Source organism: Nesoenas mayeri (genome assembly GCF_963082525.1).
Source record: "Nesoenas mayeri genome assembly, chromosome: 4".
Taxonomy (NCBI): domain Eukaryota; kingdom Metazoa; phylum Chordata; class Aves; order Columbiformes; family Columbidae; genus Nesoenas; species Nesoenas mayeri.
The window spans coordinates 70301262-70320672 of NC_137540.1; the positions used below are offsets into that span (position 1 = coordinate 70301262).

The following is a 19411-nucleotide window of genomic DNA, read 5'->3' on the forward strand; positions in this document are numbered from 1 at the left end:
GACTCTACACTTTCCCTTGTTATATTTCATTAAATGTTTCCCCGCCCAACTCTCCAGCCTGTCCAGGTCTCTGGATGGCAGCACAGCCTCTGGCATGTCAGCCACTCCTCCCAGCTTGGCGTCATCAGCAAACTTGCTGACAGTGCACTCTCTTCCCTCATCCAAATCATTGATGAATATATCGAATAATATAGGCCCCAGTACTGACCCCTGAGGCACTGCACTAGATACAGGCCAATATATTCCGAATCTCAAAGAAGTAATATCATTGTAATATGAATGTCCAATTTCAAGAGGCCAGGCAGCACAGCCTGTCAAGTCTGGAATGCTGCATCACATTCTGTTGTTCACATGGTATCTCTATCCTGTAACAATCCCATTTAAACTATTTCAGTGCATTCAGACCCTTCCAGCTCAAGCAGTACAGGAAAAACAGGGATATTAGAACATACTATTCAAGCAAAGTATTTCTGCTCAATAAGGTTCATCATTTGAGGTTGTGCAGGATTTAGCTTTCATAACAACTCATTTGTAAATAAAATCTCTTTGCTCCCCAAACACCCGCATTTCTAAAACCAGTTAATATCACATATGCCTCTAAATGAGGAAAACTTACTGGCAACCAAGTAAACTGTCTCTGCTTTACTGTCACATACTCATGTATCACAGTAGTAAATAAATACCTATGATGCATGCCAAAAATACTTGAGAGTTTTTTAAACATTTACAGCTTCCTTACCAGAAGGATGCTTCCCACATGAAGCACAGATTAACAGCAGACTTCTCCAGACACAATTTTCTTCCACTCCCTTGAGCTACATTTACAATGTGAAATAAACTTTTATGGACCTTTTTTTAATGATATTTTCTCTACATAGCACATATCCTGGAAGCTACATGTTACTTGGTGCTCACCTTAATCCGATCTTGTCTTTCGCACAGACTTCCATTAGGCATTGGCGCTCGACATTTGTGTTTCACCGGTTCAAACTTGCCAGCAAATGTTATATACCTGGTTTTTAACATTTCTGTTATTTCTTTATTTTCCACCTCTTCCTCTACTTCACTGGGTGCCCAAAATCGATGCTCAGAAGTAAATCTGGGAAAACAATGAACAACAATTATTCACAAAGTTGTAAAAAGGCACATAAAAATTCCCGTGTCATCCCATGGTAAACTTAGATGTAAAAGGAGGGGAAGCTTTATTAGTGAACGAGAAAAAAACATATCTACCACTCTTTCTTACAACTCCTATATTACTAAGATGTTTTTAAAATATCACCAAAGCCTGTCTAAAATCAATTTCTTGTTTAACCTGTTAACCTATTACCAGTCTTAGTTCTAGTTTGTGACCTGACATTGAGTCAGTTATTCCACATCCATTTCTAGTGAACAGATTTGTAATTCTGTAGTTAATATTCTTCATCACAAAATACTTCTATGATTAAATACAGAAGATAGATCAAGAAGGAAACATTTTGATCTTAGCTTGTCTGATTTTATTCCTGGTAGCTGTACTCCTGCAGTGGGCGTTGAAATCAGAATATGTCACAATATACTGAGAGTAAGAAAGAGAGTGAACAATCAGGCAAGTCTTCCAGAGATTCTTTCTTCCGAGTTCTCCAATACAGTGTCCAGAAACTTCTGGTGTTTTCCTTTAGGAAATCAAGCTATAATTCATTGCAAATCTATTTTAAAATTAGAGATGTTACCTGTATTTACAGATACATATGGGCAAATATACTCATTGTTAACCTGGTGTAAAGAAGATTAGTACCAGGGCAGCAGACACGGGGAGCAGGAGAAAGGAGCAAGGACCCTTGAGTGACATAGTATTTTCAAACTTTCTCAACAGTGTTCATATAATTTCATTTTAGCCACCCTAGGCTGTCAATAGTCTATAATGAGAAACAAGCAACACCAGAGAATAATTACGCAACTCATTTTAGACGCTAATCTTAGGACGCAATGACTGTCACTCTGATGGTAAATGTTTGTTTCTTCTAATAATGAAAAGAAATTAGGGAGGCCAGCTTAAGCTTAGATATCTAACTTTAAGACATCTGAAGTGAAACAACAATCTCACTCCCAATTAAGGAAATATGAAGTTAAAAAGATACAGCTAAACTAAGCAAAAAAAAAAGTTCAGCCTGCATGTCTGCTGCTTACTATTAATATTATTACTACAAGTGAAATAGAGATATCCAGATGACAGATGTCGTGATAAAGACTTAAAATTCCTAAAGGACACTTCCCACTCCCTCCCTTCCACACGGTTTTCCACCCAGTCGCTCCCAGACTGATCTGGGAGGATTTTGTCTCGCTCATTAATACCCCTGGGTGTCATTTCTGAGACGTCACCTTCTGCAGGGTGACGACGGGCTCCACCGATCACAGCAACCTCAGTTCAGCAAAGCACATAAACCAACGCTTCAAGAATTGCTTCAGTGGGGATGTACAGTTCTGATGAATTCTATCTAAGCAAGTTTTTCCCGGACGACAAGTGAAAAACAATCTTAAAACTGAAGGAAATTCATCTGACCGTAGTAGCCTACAATATACATCGCTGCAGGTTTACTGCAACATTTGACCATTAATGTTTACAGTGAGTGTCAGGAGGATGGAGCCAGGCTCTTCTCGGTGACAACCAATGGTAGGACAAGTGGTAATGAGTTCAAACTGGAACACAAAAGGTTCCATTTAAATTTGAGAAGAAACTTCTTCTCAGTGAAGGTGACAAAGCCTGGAACAGGCTGCCCAGGGGGGTTGTGGAATCTTCTACTCTGGAGACATTCAAACCTGCCTGGACACCTTCCTGTGTAACCTCATCTGGATGTTCCTGCTCCGGCAGGGGGATTGCACTGGATGAGCTTTTGAGGTCTCTTCCAATCCCTGACATTCTGTGATTCTGCGATTTAAAATTATATAAACTAGGTTTAAAAAGGGTTTAAGCAATTCCAAAGCCATTCTACGATTCGCCAAATCAACAGAAAAACGTTCAACAAGGAGAATGCTTGTTACAGACATAAATCCTGTCCAACAATTTCTTCAACAAATATATATAGCTAGTGCCAGAAAATTTCTAACCTGCTGTAAAGTACAAGTAGCTTAATTTTGGTAAGTTAGGAGAAAAAGGCAAAAAGAGTTATAGTGGAGGCTAGTTCAACATTAAATCTAGTAACACAAACATTTTTCCACATTTTTTGGTTAAAAAAAGAATCTTTATAACATAGCAATACCACTATAGGGAAATATTAGAATGGTACAGCATTTTAGCTTCTGAAGTTCTGTGGCAAGATTGTACAATGGATGGTAGATAAAAGAATGAAATGAATGCCTTGTTTGGTCAGTTTTAATACAATCCTGAAAATAAGACTGACTGCTGAGCGTTACTAACTTTACAAACACCAGGAGGGGAAAGCACTTCTAAAAAGACACTGTACAGGATTTCTAGCTTCATAGAATCTTTTAGTAAAATTGTAATGTCCTTTGGTGGTCTGAACTCTCTCCCCCTCCAAATTATCAAATTACAGTTGCCTGAGAATGAAGCAGCATTAACAGTTGTGCCTCCCAACCCTTCCAATTAGGAAAAAGATCTGCTTAATATTTTGACTTCCCCCCCAAATAATCTGCATCCAACATACCTCAAGGAAATTAAAATAATGTTTTACTCTATATATCATTAATGAGTATTTGGAAACTGGACTTAAAATAGTCTGATTCCTACATAGATATTCATAAATATTATTACTTAATGCAAGCATATAAATTATTTTCTCCCAGCATGACTTAGAGCAGGTGAGAAAAGGACAAAGTGGTGCTAAATCTCCAAGTTTTCTGCTTTCCTGCTGCTGTAATTCAAGCAATGCTTAAAAAAGGCAGAATATGAGGCATTTGAAAACAATAACACATATGACAAGTAAAACCTTTTTGTAAGACAGATCAAAAGGGGAACAGATAATCAACTAGAGGATCAACACCCCACTCACGCTCCTAGAAATACGAGTGTTACTGAGCTAGACAAGTAATAGAGGCTTTAATGGAAATTAAATCACTATACGTTAGGAGGAATGAAAGACAAATAATTGTTAACTGAAATCTAAAAGAAAAATGCAGCTCCTGGAGAAATGTTGCTCTCTTTCAACAAATGTATATCAACTTAGTTCCTAAGACAGTGGGAAGCTTATCAAAAGCTTCAGGAAATATAAATTCTAAAACCAGCATGATACATAGAGAGATCCTGGAGCTAAATGAGCTCAATCAAATTTCCTAATCACATCATTGAAAGTCCTGCAGCAGCTAATTTACCCTGATCCTAAGAGTAAGGTAATTTAGCTCAATGAGGAGGGCAGAGTTTGGAAGGCCCACGCTACCCAAAACTGCTGGTTAAACTGGCATATCAGTCTCTAAACCACCTTCAAAGGGTCAAATGGAACTTTAGGACTGTTTAAATGTAGAAGTAGTTATGTTTATACAGTCCTAAAATTCCATTTGGCCCTTTGAAGGCAACTGTGAGGTTGATGTGGCCCCCAGTGAAAATGAGTTTGACACCCCTGCTCTACACAGTCCAACATCGTGCAGTATAGCACATCAACCCCCCAAAAAAAGTACTTCCACGGCTTTATTAGCTCATTTTAAGAGTCCTTAAACTAGCTTAGTGAGCTGTGTGAGTGAAGGTAGAAGTAAGGAAAACGCTTCAGCCCAAATTTTTTGTAAAGCCCACAGTTACTGTCACCTTCTGGAAGAGGTGACGCTTTACCACTTACCAGCTAAACAAAACTTCTTCAGAAAAATCATCTTCTTGGTAGCTACATTCTCACTATCTTAATTTATCATAAATGCTGTAATTAAGTGTAATGTTAAATAGGTGAGGGAGAAAGACGTTTTCACTTCAGATTTTAAAACTTTAAATTCCATACACATTCCATACGCATTATCTGGTTGGTTTTTTGTCTGGTGGTTGTTTTGGTTTTTTCCTCCCTGCCTCCCATACATCTTATAGAGACAGTATGTGTGCATATAGAAAGGTTAAAGGACTACCTTAATTTTTCAATAAATATATTTTATTGACCCCCACACCAGGGGTCAATGCTGCTGTGTGTGCAGGGCTACTTAAATTATCTTTAGTTAGACTGGCATATCTGTGGTTATAGACTATAAGGTTCAGAAGTGTGCCCTCTATTTTATTAGAAAGCATAAAAATAAAACAGTACAGCACAAGGCAGACAGGCAATGAAATATGCTTCTGATTTCACTTATGACTCGAATAACTCATTTGCAATGTAAAATAAAGCCTTACTACCTTTTTGGTGTTATCACGGACAAATGCTTCTTAAAGCTCTGCTGAAAATCTTAACCATTTTATAGGCTGTGAAGAGCTTACATCACATCAGACAGAGCCCAAAAGCCTGGAGTGACTGTGTTAAAGCACTATTATGTGTCAAATTTCACGGGCTTTCCGTAATTTAAAACATTCGAAATTTTATACAATCCTCTTGTTGATTTCTGCAAACACCATCTTCACCCTGTGATCATGGCTTGTTTTCTTCTGTTTGTTTTTAATAAGAAAACAAACTAAGTTAAAGTAATACTTCTGAGAATAGCAGAGTTTGATTGCAACTCAGCCGGACAATGGTTTTTGCCTTTTCCAAACCAGGTATGGTACACAACGATACTAAAGAGTTCTGTGGAATTAAGTGAATTTTATATGTAGAGGGAGGACTTTTCATCCCAACTTTCACATAGATATAGTAGTACTAAAAAGGGGTTTTAAAAACTGACTAGAAATAAGTTTGGATGCATACCTGCTGTCTCTTCTCTGTGGCATCGCTAAAGCTTTCCCCAGCAATGCTTCATGCCCCAGAAACACAGAACCTTCCCAGACAAGAATGGAAAGTGAGAGATCCAAATTCAAATCCTGTAACTGCCACCTATTTCTTGTGTGACTGAACAAGCAGATCAATTTCCTCAGTCACCACTCTGCCAAGTCAGGAAAAATACTCCCGACACCTTCCCCAGCCTTTCTCCTACCTTGCCTGCTATTTATTTAGACAGTAAAGTCCCCAGCAGAGACTGTCTATCATGCACTTGCACCAGCGCTTTGCATAATGAGGTACCAATTTAAATTGGAGTCAGTGATGCCATGCCGCAAATAATACAGAAACATGAAAAGAGCAGAAAAAAATGTGCTTGGAAGCATCAAAGGATATTTAATTAGTATCACATCTTCTCAAAACAAACAACATTTAAAGGTAGAATTTCTGACTTTGTTTATGGGTCCTACAACACAAGGGAAAGAAGAAAAGTAATTATCAAAAGAAACAGCAGTCACCCCACTGCATGACCTCTGAGTACAAGTAAATCTATATATTTGTTTAATTTATCTTAAAAGAGAAAGAGCATTACTTGAGAATCTTCCCAGCAATTGGCTGATCCTGTCCCCAGTAGTGAAGATCTAATCCAAAAGGCATGAGGGGAGCTTTAGCTCTTTCTTCTTCCAGTTTTCGCCTCTTACTGTCAGGCTCTTCCACGCCTGCTGGCTCCAAAGCTGCAGAGTCACTAAAGGAAATGAATGAAAACTCAATACAGAACAGCAGTTATCACAAGAACTTCTTCTCTGTTTTCATTTAGATTTGCACACCAATGCTAATATTATCTTAGATCTTGGACTATGATTACCTTGATCAGATTATCTTTTTTGATTATTTTTATTTTAAAAAGGATACCGTACCACCACGCACTCCACATACAGCACACTGCACCACGAAACTTAACCGCACGTTCAGCTAGAGCAAGCTAAATCACATTATACCATGGGTGCGGAAGCCCAGAGATCTACTGGGGGCAGCAGTGGACCACACGTGCTGTGCTCTAACAGGAGCTACAGATGGGGTATCATAAACCATTTTTAGAAAGGTTTCGCTTCTGTGAACTCACACCCACGTTTGCATGGCAGTCATACAGGGTGCAAAGCCTTTCTTTTGTTCATCAAATTCTATTGTGCAGACTTAGAAAACGCATTGTGCATCACCACTACAGAATCCACCAGTCCTCAAAAAACAGAGTAGTACTACAGAGACCTTGGGTAGTCACTGACAGAGCTTCAAATGGTCTTCGCCACCTTACTGAAATATTAAATTTTTAAAGATTAAAAGTCAAAATGTACACCTGAATACTTCAAACTCTGGAGTTCCAATGAAGGAACCTTCTTTCTCAAATTACATTCCAGTTTGCTAGGTTTTGGGGGCTTTCCTGACCAATGCAGAAATGTCTTTTCAGGAACGTGCCACTTCAGTATATGATTCCGGTCTTATCCCCATAGAAAAGGCTGGAGTTTCACCAAGTTTCGAAAAGGATTGACAACTAATACACCTTTGGAATCAGTATAAAACATCTCCAGGCAGCACTGACAGCACTAGGAACCAAGACATGGTTGAAATGACTTTCTAATTTAGCATTAATATATGTTTTGTTTAGTTGCAAACCAAAAATTACCCCAATAAATGCAGATGGGTTTTTCTGTTAGGAGAAAAGGGAACACTTTACATTTTCATACAGACCATTTACACCAAATAAAGCCTAAATCAAGCAAGTAATAAAAGGTTCCTTAAAATCCCGGTGCAGTCACTGAACAAAATCTCCCAAATTAAGCAGCGAATGTACATCTCAGCCAAATATTTGTAACTTCAAAATGAAACCAAGACAGCAGCTTCTCTGGTTCATGAGCGCTTTCCTGCATGCTTTTGTGACTAATAAATAGAATAAGGGCAAGAGGTTTGTACAAGAATTAAAATAAAGATAACCTGGCGTGAGGAGGTGGTAACTTCGGTAGTTTGTCTCTAATAAGTTTCAGTGTGGCAGCTGCACAGGTTGGATCAAGTTCGTCTTCATTCCCTTTCAGGTGGGTGTGGGAGCTCAGCGGAGCTGCTCCTGTCGACGTCTTCCCCACTGGTGTTTTTGGAGGTGCCCGGGGCTCCAGCCCTGCAAGAAATCTCCATGTTTAGGGGGGATTCACTTCTCCCACCCTCAACACTTCACAGCACAGCCAAACACTGATTACACTTCTTACTGCTTTCAGTTTGCATTAGACTTCAATCCCAGATGAAGGTATTTCTGCCCATGACGTTTTTCTTATTTTGGAAAAGAAATATACTAACTACAGCAAACGAACTTAAATTCATATGTCATGGCTCCACCACAAAGAATGATGTTACTTCACCTTAGAAAAAAGGATGTTAGCAATAAATGTTTACCTAAACCACAACACTGTTGTTTGTATATAAGTTTCTAGTGTCAGGTCAGCTTGCTGGAAAGTGATTTCTGTACTCAAGGTTGTATCAAGATAGAATAGAAGAAAGGAACTATTGGCACTACTGTTTAACACCTAGAAGCCTAAAAGACATCTAAGAGCAGTAGAAAGCAAAAGGAAAGGCAGGCTCCCACAACCTCCTGTGTGCTGAGATTAAATCTTTGTTGTTCCTAAGCAAAAAGTGCTGCTAAAACTCTCTCAGCTTGGCAAAGAGAAACCACTTTTGGGTGCAGGATTCACTGCAACACACGATGGACAGGAAGGGGGACCATCGTCACCCATCCCAAATGGGTGTGTGGAAGCACACCAGTGAAAAAACAAAGCGTGTGTAGGCACATCCCTGCTCTTTGGTGATTCTCAGCTACCATATTGACCCTTCAGAGCTGAGAACATAAAACAAAATATCTTTTTCTTTACCTCCCCGCTTCCTGATTTGTCAAGGGGCAGCATCACTGAGAATAGCTGAGTTTCAGTTCCTAAATATACCTGCAAACAGAATTATCTGGAGAACACTCTTCTTTCACAGCCACTAAGCCACACAGTTTGCCCAGATAACATACCCAAGCGCTGGCAGCAGCACTGTGTATTCCCACCGAACACACTCCAGAGACAGCAAATGCCTGAGCTCCACCTGAGGACCAAGCCGATTGCAAAGCAGTACCAGACACTGACATTCAGCACCAGCAGCTCAGCGGTGGGGCAACTTAATTACTTTATACAGCGAGATTAAACAGTCAGCCCAGACTGTAACGATGCAATTAGATAGGCTGAGCAGTTAGACAGCACATGCTTCTACCCGCTGAGATAGAGAAGTAACTCTATTAAATGGCAGTAGTAACAAGAACTTTTCAGCCGACGACAGCTAAAAATGGAAAGACGTGATCCCTCACGCTAACGCAACGGACTATGTTTTCCCCATCAGAAAGCCTTTTTATAAAAGAAGTGACTGAAATGAAAGGCACTACCCCCCAAAAAAACCTGAATGAACACAAAGTTATGGTTTCACAAGACTGAAGTTTTAAGCAAATTATCTCAGCCTTCGTATGAAAAGCAACCTGAGTTTACCCAAGTTTTAGCCATTATTTGGGACTTGTAGTCTCTTGCCACATGTAGCCAGCCCTGAAGCTGCATCCAGAAGTATCCACGCTTTGCTAATCATTAAATGTATGACAAGATAGCAACTAGAAGAGGAAAAGTTGATGTGCCCTTTGAGTGGGAAATTGCGGGGCCCATAGTGGCAGGTAGCTTTGGTACACAAAATCTTTTTATTTCAGAGAAAACCATATTTTTCACAAACAAAACGAGAGCAACTGACCCCTTCTTTCCACCTTATAAGGTCTTCCAGTAACTCAGCCTGACCTTGATTCATTTGTACTGCACGTTCCCTTGTAACCTGCAGGGTGCAAGCACACAGATGGCATTGCCTGACTCCGGGCACAAGGCAAGTTGCTGAGCCGGAAACCTTCTAGATCCATCCCTTAGGGACACGTGGGTCTAAACTTTTCAAGTCCCTAGATCAGGAACTGAGTCCTCACACAGGGAATGACATCTCTTCCTCATTCTCCAACGCTCCAAGCTCAGAGTAATGAGAAGAACACCCTGTCAACTCCCTGCTTAACCTAGTTCTTGAACATCCCCTTCCCCAGAGGGAGCCAACAATCCCAAAATCCACAAAGCTCTCAGGAGAGCGGAAACAAAAGCAGACATTCAGGTGGATCTGGCTTGTGTAGCCTTTGAATTTTGCTGCATATTGCAAATGGTCACCTCAGTCATTCCTAGATCTGAGTACAGCTGATGCCAGAGAGAAGTGAGAGCTCCAGAACACTCTCAAGGGTGAGGAATCTTCTAAGACTCCATGTCTCTCTCTAGCATGGATTCTACTGGCAACAGTGAAGGAAAATGTTGTAAGGGCAAGGTGATTCAGGGTACGGGCTAGTAACAGCAACTGTGGGAGACAGCTTCCCTGCCCCTTTCAAACCAATGGATGGAAGGAAACAGGATTTGGAAAAGGAAAGAAGACAAGAGCACCAGCCATTAGGAGTTTACAAGTATTCATAGAGACTTCTCTGTCTTCTCCTCCCTCTCCCACAGCAACTCAAAACCTTTCTTCTGCTTACCCAGTGTATGACAAAGAGAAACATGGACCATTTTCACAAGAGAGTTGAGGGGAGAGCACGTACATCTGTGACGTGACTTATGTGTGACAGTATTGTCGCATGTCCACCCAGAGACCAGACCCAGCTCTGGTAGGTTGATGCATTCCACCTTTCCCAAGAAAAGGCCACCTGAGTAACGTGGCGATACCCCCATAGGAGCAAACACACATCTGAGAATGGGTATTTCAGTAGTGCCTGTCCCAGAAAGACTTTAACAGGTATCTGAACGTCTGAATGTTTGCAGGCAGCACGCTTTACCGAATAGGCAAAAAAAGACATTCACCACATTTTGACACCACTGTCAAACCCCAGCTCCTTGTTCTGCTCTCCAGAAAACACCCCAACACCAAAGCCCACATTCCATAGGCAGCACATCATGAAAGGCAGCGCTGCCTAAGCTGCCCGAGGCTTCCCGGGAACTGAACTGAGTGGGGACAGTGGTGTGAAGAACGATCAGTCCCTTTTAATTTTTATGTCCTCAGATGAGAATTTTTTAGCAGGGCCTGTTACGACAGGACAAGGGGTGATGGTTTTAAACTAAAGGAGGGGAGATTCAGGTTAGACATGAGGAAGAAATTTTCAACACTGAGGGTGGTGAAACCCTGGCCCCGGTTGCCCAGAGAGGTGGTGGATGAACCATCCCTGGAGACATCCCAGGCCAGGCTGGACGGGGCTCTGAGCAACCTGAGCTGGTGAAGATGTCCCTGCTCATGGCAGGGGTGGCACTGGATGAGCTTTGAAGGTCCCTTCCCACCCAAACTATTCTACGATTCTATTCTAAGCTGCCTGCCAGATGCAGATGGACACCAGCCCTTGCCATTGGCTGGTGATGCTGCTGCTCAGCATCCCTGACACTACTACTGACACTACTACTCCCTTACTCCGTCATGCCCACATGACATACTCTAATGAAAGCAACGAACACACCACACTCACCTTGTTACCTAAATTCCCTTCCCAAAGTCAACAAGCTTTCAAGAACGTTGTTGGAAAAAAAATCTTTTAAAGGACTAACCTGTTCATTGGAAAAGGGTCTCAAAATTAGTAGAAGGACCAGCAATAAAGAAAATTATAATTAAACATAATAGGATGGAAATAGCCAGAGAAAGATCTAGGTTAAACACCAAAAGAAGCAATTTCATGACATTTTAAGTCGTGAACTTGTCATTCAAGAGGGATAATGGCACCTCCACAGACGTGTTTTTTAAACAGCATTGAATATTTAACTGAAGGGACCAATCTTGAAATTATGTATCTGGAAATGGAGCAGGACCCGTTCCATCTCAGCTCCTGTCACAGGCTAGAAAGGCAAAAAGCCCTTCTCAGGTGCTTTGTACCAAAGTAACACAGAATTAATCCAAAAGATTCTGTTATAACCACACGTTACAATCATCAGGATTTGGAAGAACAAATGGCTACAAACAAACAGGCCCTTTGGCATGAAGAAGGGTAGCTGAAAAAAACATGTGATGGACTGTATCTATAATGTAGAATTGCCTAAGCTGTATTTAGCATTTAAAATTTTTTTTAAGGACAGTAATATCTTCCTGAAAAAAAACACTGTTTAAAGAAACTGTTTTGAGAGCACTTGTATATATATTATTCGCGAACTGTCTTGAAGCCAGAAGGTAGCAGGTGTGTATCTCACGCTGCTTTTCCTCTTCATTAAGAAGAAGTGCATGTGTATTAAAAGTTATCAGGAAACCTTAGTTTTATTGCAGTTTTCCCCTACGATGTTTATAGAAAGCAGGATTGCTCATTGATACTCCGGTTTGGTTTGAAGGAGAGAGGATGTGAGTGGCAGAGACAAGCAGCCGGCAACACACAGAAAAGGCAGGAGAGATAAATGGACAATGTGACATTTAGATAGATAAAATCACATCCAAAAGATCAATATAGGAATTCTTAAGAGTTACAAGACCAAAATATTTTCCCATTGATTTCTTATTTTAAACCATTAACAGAAAAATGGCTAAAGGTAGATACACTACAACATCAGTAACATCACCTCTGCTGTGGATTTTTGTTTTAACATTTGTTTATAAAAATTAGGTTTTGCTAACAAGATAAAGACAAGAGTCACCATGCAGACAGCCCCAGCTGAATGGTATCCACTATCAGGGTGCGTTTGGTTTTGTTTTTAAGACATAGATGGGATTAAGTGCAGTTTTAAAAGTAAAATTCCTCTTAAGAATTCTGCTGTTCTGTGTATTTAACACAAAGACGGTACCTGGGTCCAAATTGTTCCAACAGTAGCTTTTAGAAAGAATCATAAAAATGTTCAAATCCCCTTTTTTTGTTTAAATGGACCAAATGGCACCTATTTGCCTGAAGCAATAAAGTAGACGGTGTTCAGAAGATAAATCGATAGAAGGAAAGAGAGAGGCTGGGCTTTCAGCTGAAGTTGGGCTGCTGAATGCTGACATTATTGATTTTAGCTAGTTCAGCTGGCCTTGTAATTAAAATGTAAATTTGAGAAAGAGATTATGTCCTGACAGAAATGGTGGGATTAGGGGGAGATAAAAGCCCCTCAGTGAAAATTCAGAGAAAGAGCAAGCACAGGTTTCCTCAGCTGTGTGGATTTAGAAGAAATCTAGCTACTTCAGATTCACTTAAGTTTAATTGAAAAAACGGAGACAGAATATAAATAACTACTATGGACTTCAACTTTCTGGAAAAAAACCCCAACTGTTCCCCATTTGTTGAATCTTAGTTAAGCTGAATGTCATTTCTATCAGTACAGACACTCTCCAAGACTGTCAGGAAAATCCAGAAGTTCAGGTGCAATATTTCCCCACTTACTCTCTAGTGTGCTCACAATGAAAAATAAACCACTGAATGTATTTTCCTTAGAAAGCACAAGAAGCTTTACTGCTAAATGAAGAGAACTTTGCAAAGCTTAATTCAACATGGATTGCAGACCAGAGGGTTGAAGTCCATGTCTGGGGTGTTGCTTCCAAACAGCTCCAGTGTTTCAGGAGACGGTCAATGGGGCAGAGTCCAGTTGGAGGCCTGTATCTAGTGGAGCGCCTAAAGAGTGAGTACTGGGGCTGGTATTATTCAATACATTCATCAATGATTTGGATGAGGGACTAGAGTGCACTGTCAGCAAGTTTGCTGATGACGCCAAGCTGGGAGGAGTGGCTGACATGCCAGAGGCTGTGCTGCCATCAGAGACCTGGACAGGCTGGAGAGTTGGGCGGGGAAAAATTTAACGAAATATAACAAGGGAAAGTGTAGAGTCTTGAATCTGGGTAGGAACAACCCCAGGTTCCAGTATATGTTGGGGAATGACCTATTAGAGAGCAGTGTAGGGGAAAGGGACCTGGGGGTCCTGGTGGACAGCAGGGTGACCATGAACCAGCACTGGGCCCTTGTGGCCAGGAAGGCCAATGGTACCTGGGGTGGATTAGAAGGGGGGTGGTCAGTAGGTCAGAGAGGTTCTCCTGCCCCTCTGCTCTGCCCTGGGGAGACCACATCTGGAATATTGTGTCCAGTTCTCGGCCCTCAGTTCCAGCAGGACAGGGAACTGCTGGAGAGAGTCCAGCGCAGGGCAACAAAGATGATGAAGGGAGTGGAGCATCTCCCGTGTGAGGAAAGGCTGAGGGAGCTGGGGCTCTGGAGCTTGGAGGAGACTGAGGAGTGACCTCAGTGTTTATAAATATGTAATGGGTGAGTGTCATGAGGATGGAGCCAGGCTCTTCTCAGTGACAACCAATGACAGGACAAGGGGCAATGGGTTCAAACTGGAACACAGGAGGTTCCATTTAAATTTGAGAAGAAACTTCTTCTCAGTGAGGGTGCCAGAGCCTGGACCAGGCTGCTCAGGGGGTTGTAGAGTCTCCTTCTCTGCAGACATTCAAACCCACCTGGACACCTTCCTGTGTAACCTCATCTGGGTGTTCCTGCTCCATGGGGGGATTGGACTGGATGAGCTTTTGAGGTCCCTTCCAATCTCTGACATTCTGTGATTCTGTGACTTCTAGTAAGTTTTTCAGAGATGTCTACTGGTAGGGAACCCTAATCAATCCTAATAACAGAAAACTAAAAAGTATTTTCCTTATAGACTAATAAGCATTGAAACCAACTCACTGAGTAGTTCAGGGATGTTTAAATATTGTACTGAGGGATGTTAACTCAACACTTCAGATTTGTGCTTTTTCTATGTGGCTTCCAGAAAACTTTCACGTGTACAAATAAAAAACAAACAAAAAAACCCACAACAAACAACCAAAACCACACCAAACAAAAAGCACAAAAAAAACAAATAAAGAAACCACAAAACCATAAAACCCCCACAGAACAGAGGAGAACCTACTGTAAAATCAACAGATAATCATTCTATAACAACCAAATCTGGTACATGCTCCCATGAAGGAAAAAAGACCAGTATGGAAGCCACGGTTTCTTCACAGGTCAAAATAAGTGGTTTCTATTTCACCTTATCAACACTTGCATACAGGCTCTTTTTGTCATCTTTAGCTTTAAATCTGTTCTACACAACAGCAAAGCAATCTCTTTATGGGAGAAACTTCATTTAGATGGAGGATAAAAGAGCACATTACTATTGTACGCAGTAACTAAAACTGCTGGTTTCCTACATCCTACATCAAAAACCAAGGAGATAAATAGAGCTAAGAAAGAGGTGGCCCAGCGAAGATACAGCAACACACATGCCCAGAGAACACGCAAATCCATCACCGCTCTTCTTGCTGTGACAAAGGTGAAACCTCAGCACTTGACTACACAAACAAAAACATTCAAAAGCATTTAGAAAATGTTTTCTGTAGGCAAAAGAAGAATCAGGCTCCAACAAATTCGTAGCTAGTTTTCCTATTTTTTAAATCTGTAATGATGATTCCATTGTATTCCACGTTTCTGAGGCAGTTTTGCTTCTAATCATTGTGTCCTCTGCATGTCTTGATGGATGCCAGTCAGGAAAATAAAGCTTTTAAAAACAACATGCATGGAGGTCTGCTGCTTAGGTACAGAATAGAGACTCTTAGTCAATACAAAAAAGTGCAATTTTCTGAATAGATGCCCGGAAATGCATGAATTTACTGCTTCAAATCTGAAAATTCAATCACGCATTAGTCTATGCAGTATATTATTGTTATTTCTAATACAGGCTTTTTAATGTTCGGAGAAAAAGCAAAAGCTATAAATCCTCTGCACCTTTAATTAATGGTTGCAGTAGCAAGTTTATTCATGTTTCTAAAATGCTCAGTGAGAGCTGCACTAGAATAGCTTGTGTGGTCCCAAGCACTCCTAATTCTATATAAAAAAACAAAACAAAAACAACAGGTGGAGACTTCTCTACTAAGGAAATAGTCTGGTTTTGTACATCTGATTTGTTCAACTGGGGTATAAGGCTTCTTTCCTATGTTGCTATCAGATGTCATACTAAAAAAATCAAACCAAACAAACCCAACTATTTAACACATAGAAGAGTCACGACCCAGACACCATCATATTAGGAAAGGCCGTGCAGGGACATTTAACCCACAAAGATACACCACTCTGTGATGGGAAGAGGGAAGAGTTTCTGAAATGGGCAGAACTAACCCTTGGGATTTTAGAACTGCAGCTTTGATCCAGATACAAAAGAAATCCCAAGCAGGCTGTAAGATGCAATGTGAACACCTGAAGTTGCTATCAGGGACCTAAAACATTTTGGCTTAAGGCTCAAACACACGAGAAGTATTTATTAACTAGATTTGAAACAATGGTTTCTGTTCTTAACTGCAAAGTCATTTCTCGTATAATTTCGGATAAGGATGAAGCTCAATAACCAGTAGACCGCTTCCATGCTAATACTCCCAGTCAGATGGCTTTCGCATGTCACCACTTGCGAAGTGGCAGTGGCACCTCCAAGCATTATCGCATCAGTAAGCTCATGAATGCACTGAGACACAAGAATTACGAACTGGGAAAACCCATTAGTAGACAAGAGCTGCTGGAGGTGGGTGCTTTGAACCAGATCTGCGAATGGTTCGAGTTTTACAGGGAAAGGCACGTCTCAAAATGGATTATTACCGTGTGGTTCAGAGCTCGGCTGCAAGCCATGCCAAGACCACCAAGGGTAGGAAAGAATCTCTGACCCCAGCATCAGCACCAAATTCTGCCTGTGGCACGAGAACGAAGTCACAGTTGCATCCATCACCTTACCCACCTTAAGGCTTTAAGCCAATGCAACCACCAAAGGCTGGAATGCGGGAAATCTCAGGTAGAAACAAGATTTTCCCTCTCCCTAAAGCTTTCTTTTAAATGAATAATACCTTAGTTTTTAAGGGGTTAGCAACGCCAGCCATGGGCAAGTTACTCTTCAATAGAGAGCAGCAATGTCGGCACAGAGCACTGAGAACCAGAGAAAGCCTGTGACAATTATTTCCACAGCACTGTTTCTTTTTCAGCAACACGATGTATTGAAAAGGGCTCTGTGGTGCCGCGGGATGGCTGGGCCCTGTCTGCTGCAGACAGCAGGTGCACGTGTAAATAAGGATTATACAAATGGGAGGTCGTTAAAAGTCTGGTAATGCTAATTTGGCATGACACCCCTAATGGGTTATATCTTCACACTTCAGTTATCTAATCACCTAAATTCTTTTAACAAATTCACATTTCATCTTATACATGGAGATTCAAATTGACTTGTTTAATTCTCCCTCCACCCAAACTGTACCCATGCTCAGTTCATCTTGTATATTAAATATCACCATCAATTTTGAGATCATCATCATCAATTACAGATACACACAGACAATACAATTGCATATGTCTATATACTTAGGCACACAAAACTTCCCCCGTCTCTAAATTTCTTTTCATTTTTCACAAACTTTTCAGATCTCAGGAGAACCACAAATACACTTTTGCATTATCAGAAATAGCATCTCAACCTGAAATTTACCTTGTTCGTAGGATACTTTCATTTTCCTAAGAGAAGCCAAAGAGAATAAAGTGACTTTTAAAGCAATAATTTAAATGTCACATTTCAATCCATCTCCACAGTTGTGTTTTACAACCTTGTCTTCTTGTTTAATATAAAAAGCTGATGTGAGCAGCTGTTCACTTTTCCTGGTTTGTTCAGGAAAAGTAACAACACAAGGAAAAACAACTTTCAACTGCTCACACCTTCTATGTAACACTGAGATTTTCTTTTCAACAGAAGGTTTAATGTTCCAGTTAGAACATTCCACTTGCACAGACTTCCATTTTCTTATCTCTCATGATCTAAATAAATGTAGCAAAACCCCACCTGGATTATATGAAGATAAAGCTAAAGTCACTGCTATGGTAACTGCACTTGCACATGGAATAAAGAACCATCTTTAATCAGAGACGTGGCTCCTAACACAGCCAGGTCCTGATGACAACGTGCTGCTATGTGCTTTTAAGCACACGCTTAAAAGATTACCTGTATTCTTTTCAGACTCTTTCCTGAACTGTGAGTTTCCATAATAACTTTTAATAGCAGCGAGAAAAGCTGAATGACTTCAGGAGCATCGAGAACGATTCATTTCTTTCAAAACACTATTTTTAACAAACACATCAGATAAAGAACAGTCAAGTGTGGCCATCAGCTCCTACATAACTACATGTATACAAAATGAGAGGTTTTGTTTTCCAATTGATTGGCTTCTTCACTATGATGTATTTTTCCTATCAGTGATAGTTTAAATACAAATTGGGAATTTCTTAATCCATTTTATATAGGTTTTTAAAATATCCTTGAGCAGATAGTAGGATTGTTCTTTTATCCTTTTTCATGAGGAGGAATTCCAATAGCAGTGAAGTATTGTGTTAAAGCATCTTACTACCCTTTGTATTGCATTATTTTTTAAAATAACATGTGTCCATGAGGATGATGGGAGGGAAAGAGGCAAGAGATGAGCACATTCCACTTCCAGTGGAAGCTGACAAGTATAAACAGAACGTTTGCATGTTAGGATTCATCAGGCTGCTGTTAAAGACAGGAAAAACAAGTTCCAGTGCCTGAAATTGTGAGGGAAACACCAGTTTTGACACAAGAAATACTGTCAAAGGAAGGAAAAACCCCAAAGAACCACCACAGCTATGTAATAACTAACCTTATATGCTCCTTCATTTATTATCACTACCAATTTTTGGATTCTTCCATTAGCCATGTATACATAAGAAGCTTTTCACAACTTTCTGGAAGGCTGATAACCCTCTACTCCATTACATTCCTTGTTTGAAAGTCCCACTGTTAGCAGTAATTAGAACTTATTCAGTATTTCAACTGAGGTAGTTGGGATAGCCAACATATATTTTGATAAAATTATACCCGTATAACTTGGTTTTTTTAATGAATAAAGAAAAAGCTGCCAAGTTCCTCGGTTTGCATCCTACAGCCCTTCACCACTGTCCCATGCTCTTGTCTAACACTTCACATTTCACTGCCTCAATACTCCCAGTTCTACTTCATCTCCCCCAGCTCTTGGTTGGGACTAAATAAGCACCTATAGACAGTCACAAGCACCACATGCTAAGGGTCATGTCAAACCATGTTGCAGCTACCTGCTCACCAAGGCACTAGTCTCAGCTCAGTCCTCTATATAGTTGCTAATTTCCACATTTTTTAAAGACACAGAGGAACAGAGACATCTAACTCCTTCACACAACCTGAAAGCAGCCAGTTGGACTTACTGCAAGTCCTCAGGTGGGAAACACAGATATACAGATAGAGTGCAGGCTTCCATCCCAGGGGTCCTGGGAGGTTACGTCTAGGTGGGGTAGATGCACCGGTGAGGTCCCACTTGGAGAGCTGTGTCTGGAGCCCTCAGTGCAGGACACACATGGACCTGTTGGGGATGAGCCAGAGGAGGCCACAGAAATGATCAGAGGCTGGAACAGCTCTGCTGGGAGGACAGGCTGAGAGAGTTGGGGTGTTCAGTCTGGAGAAGAGAAGGCTCCAGGGAGACCT

General features: G+C 40.8%; 1 protein-coding gene across 2 annotated transcripts in view; it reads right to left on the bottom strand.

The window, feature by feature from the left end:
* UVSSA (UV stimulated scaffold protein A) overlaps window positions 1-19411 on the bottom strand; it is a 57547-nt gene that overhangs the window by 12335 nt on the left and 25801 nt on the right. For both annotated transcript variants that reach the window (XM_080343413.1, XM_080343414.1), the window contains exons 8-10: window positions 7803-7980; window positions 6406-6558; window positions 916-1099 (exon numbers count right to left, since the gene is read on the bottom strand). In XM_080343413.1, the coding sequence (XP_080199539.1) occupies window positions 916-1099; window positions 6406-6558; window positions 7803-7980 (515 nt within the window). The remainder of the gene's footprint in view (window positions 1-915; window positions 1100-6405; window positions 6559-7802; window positions 7981-19411) is intronic.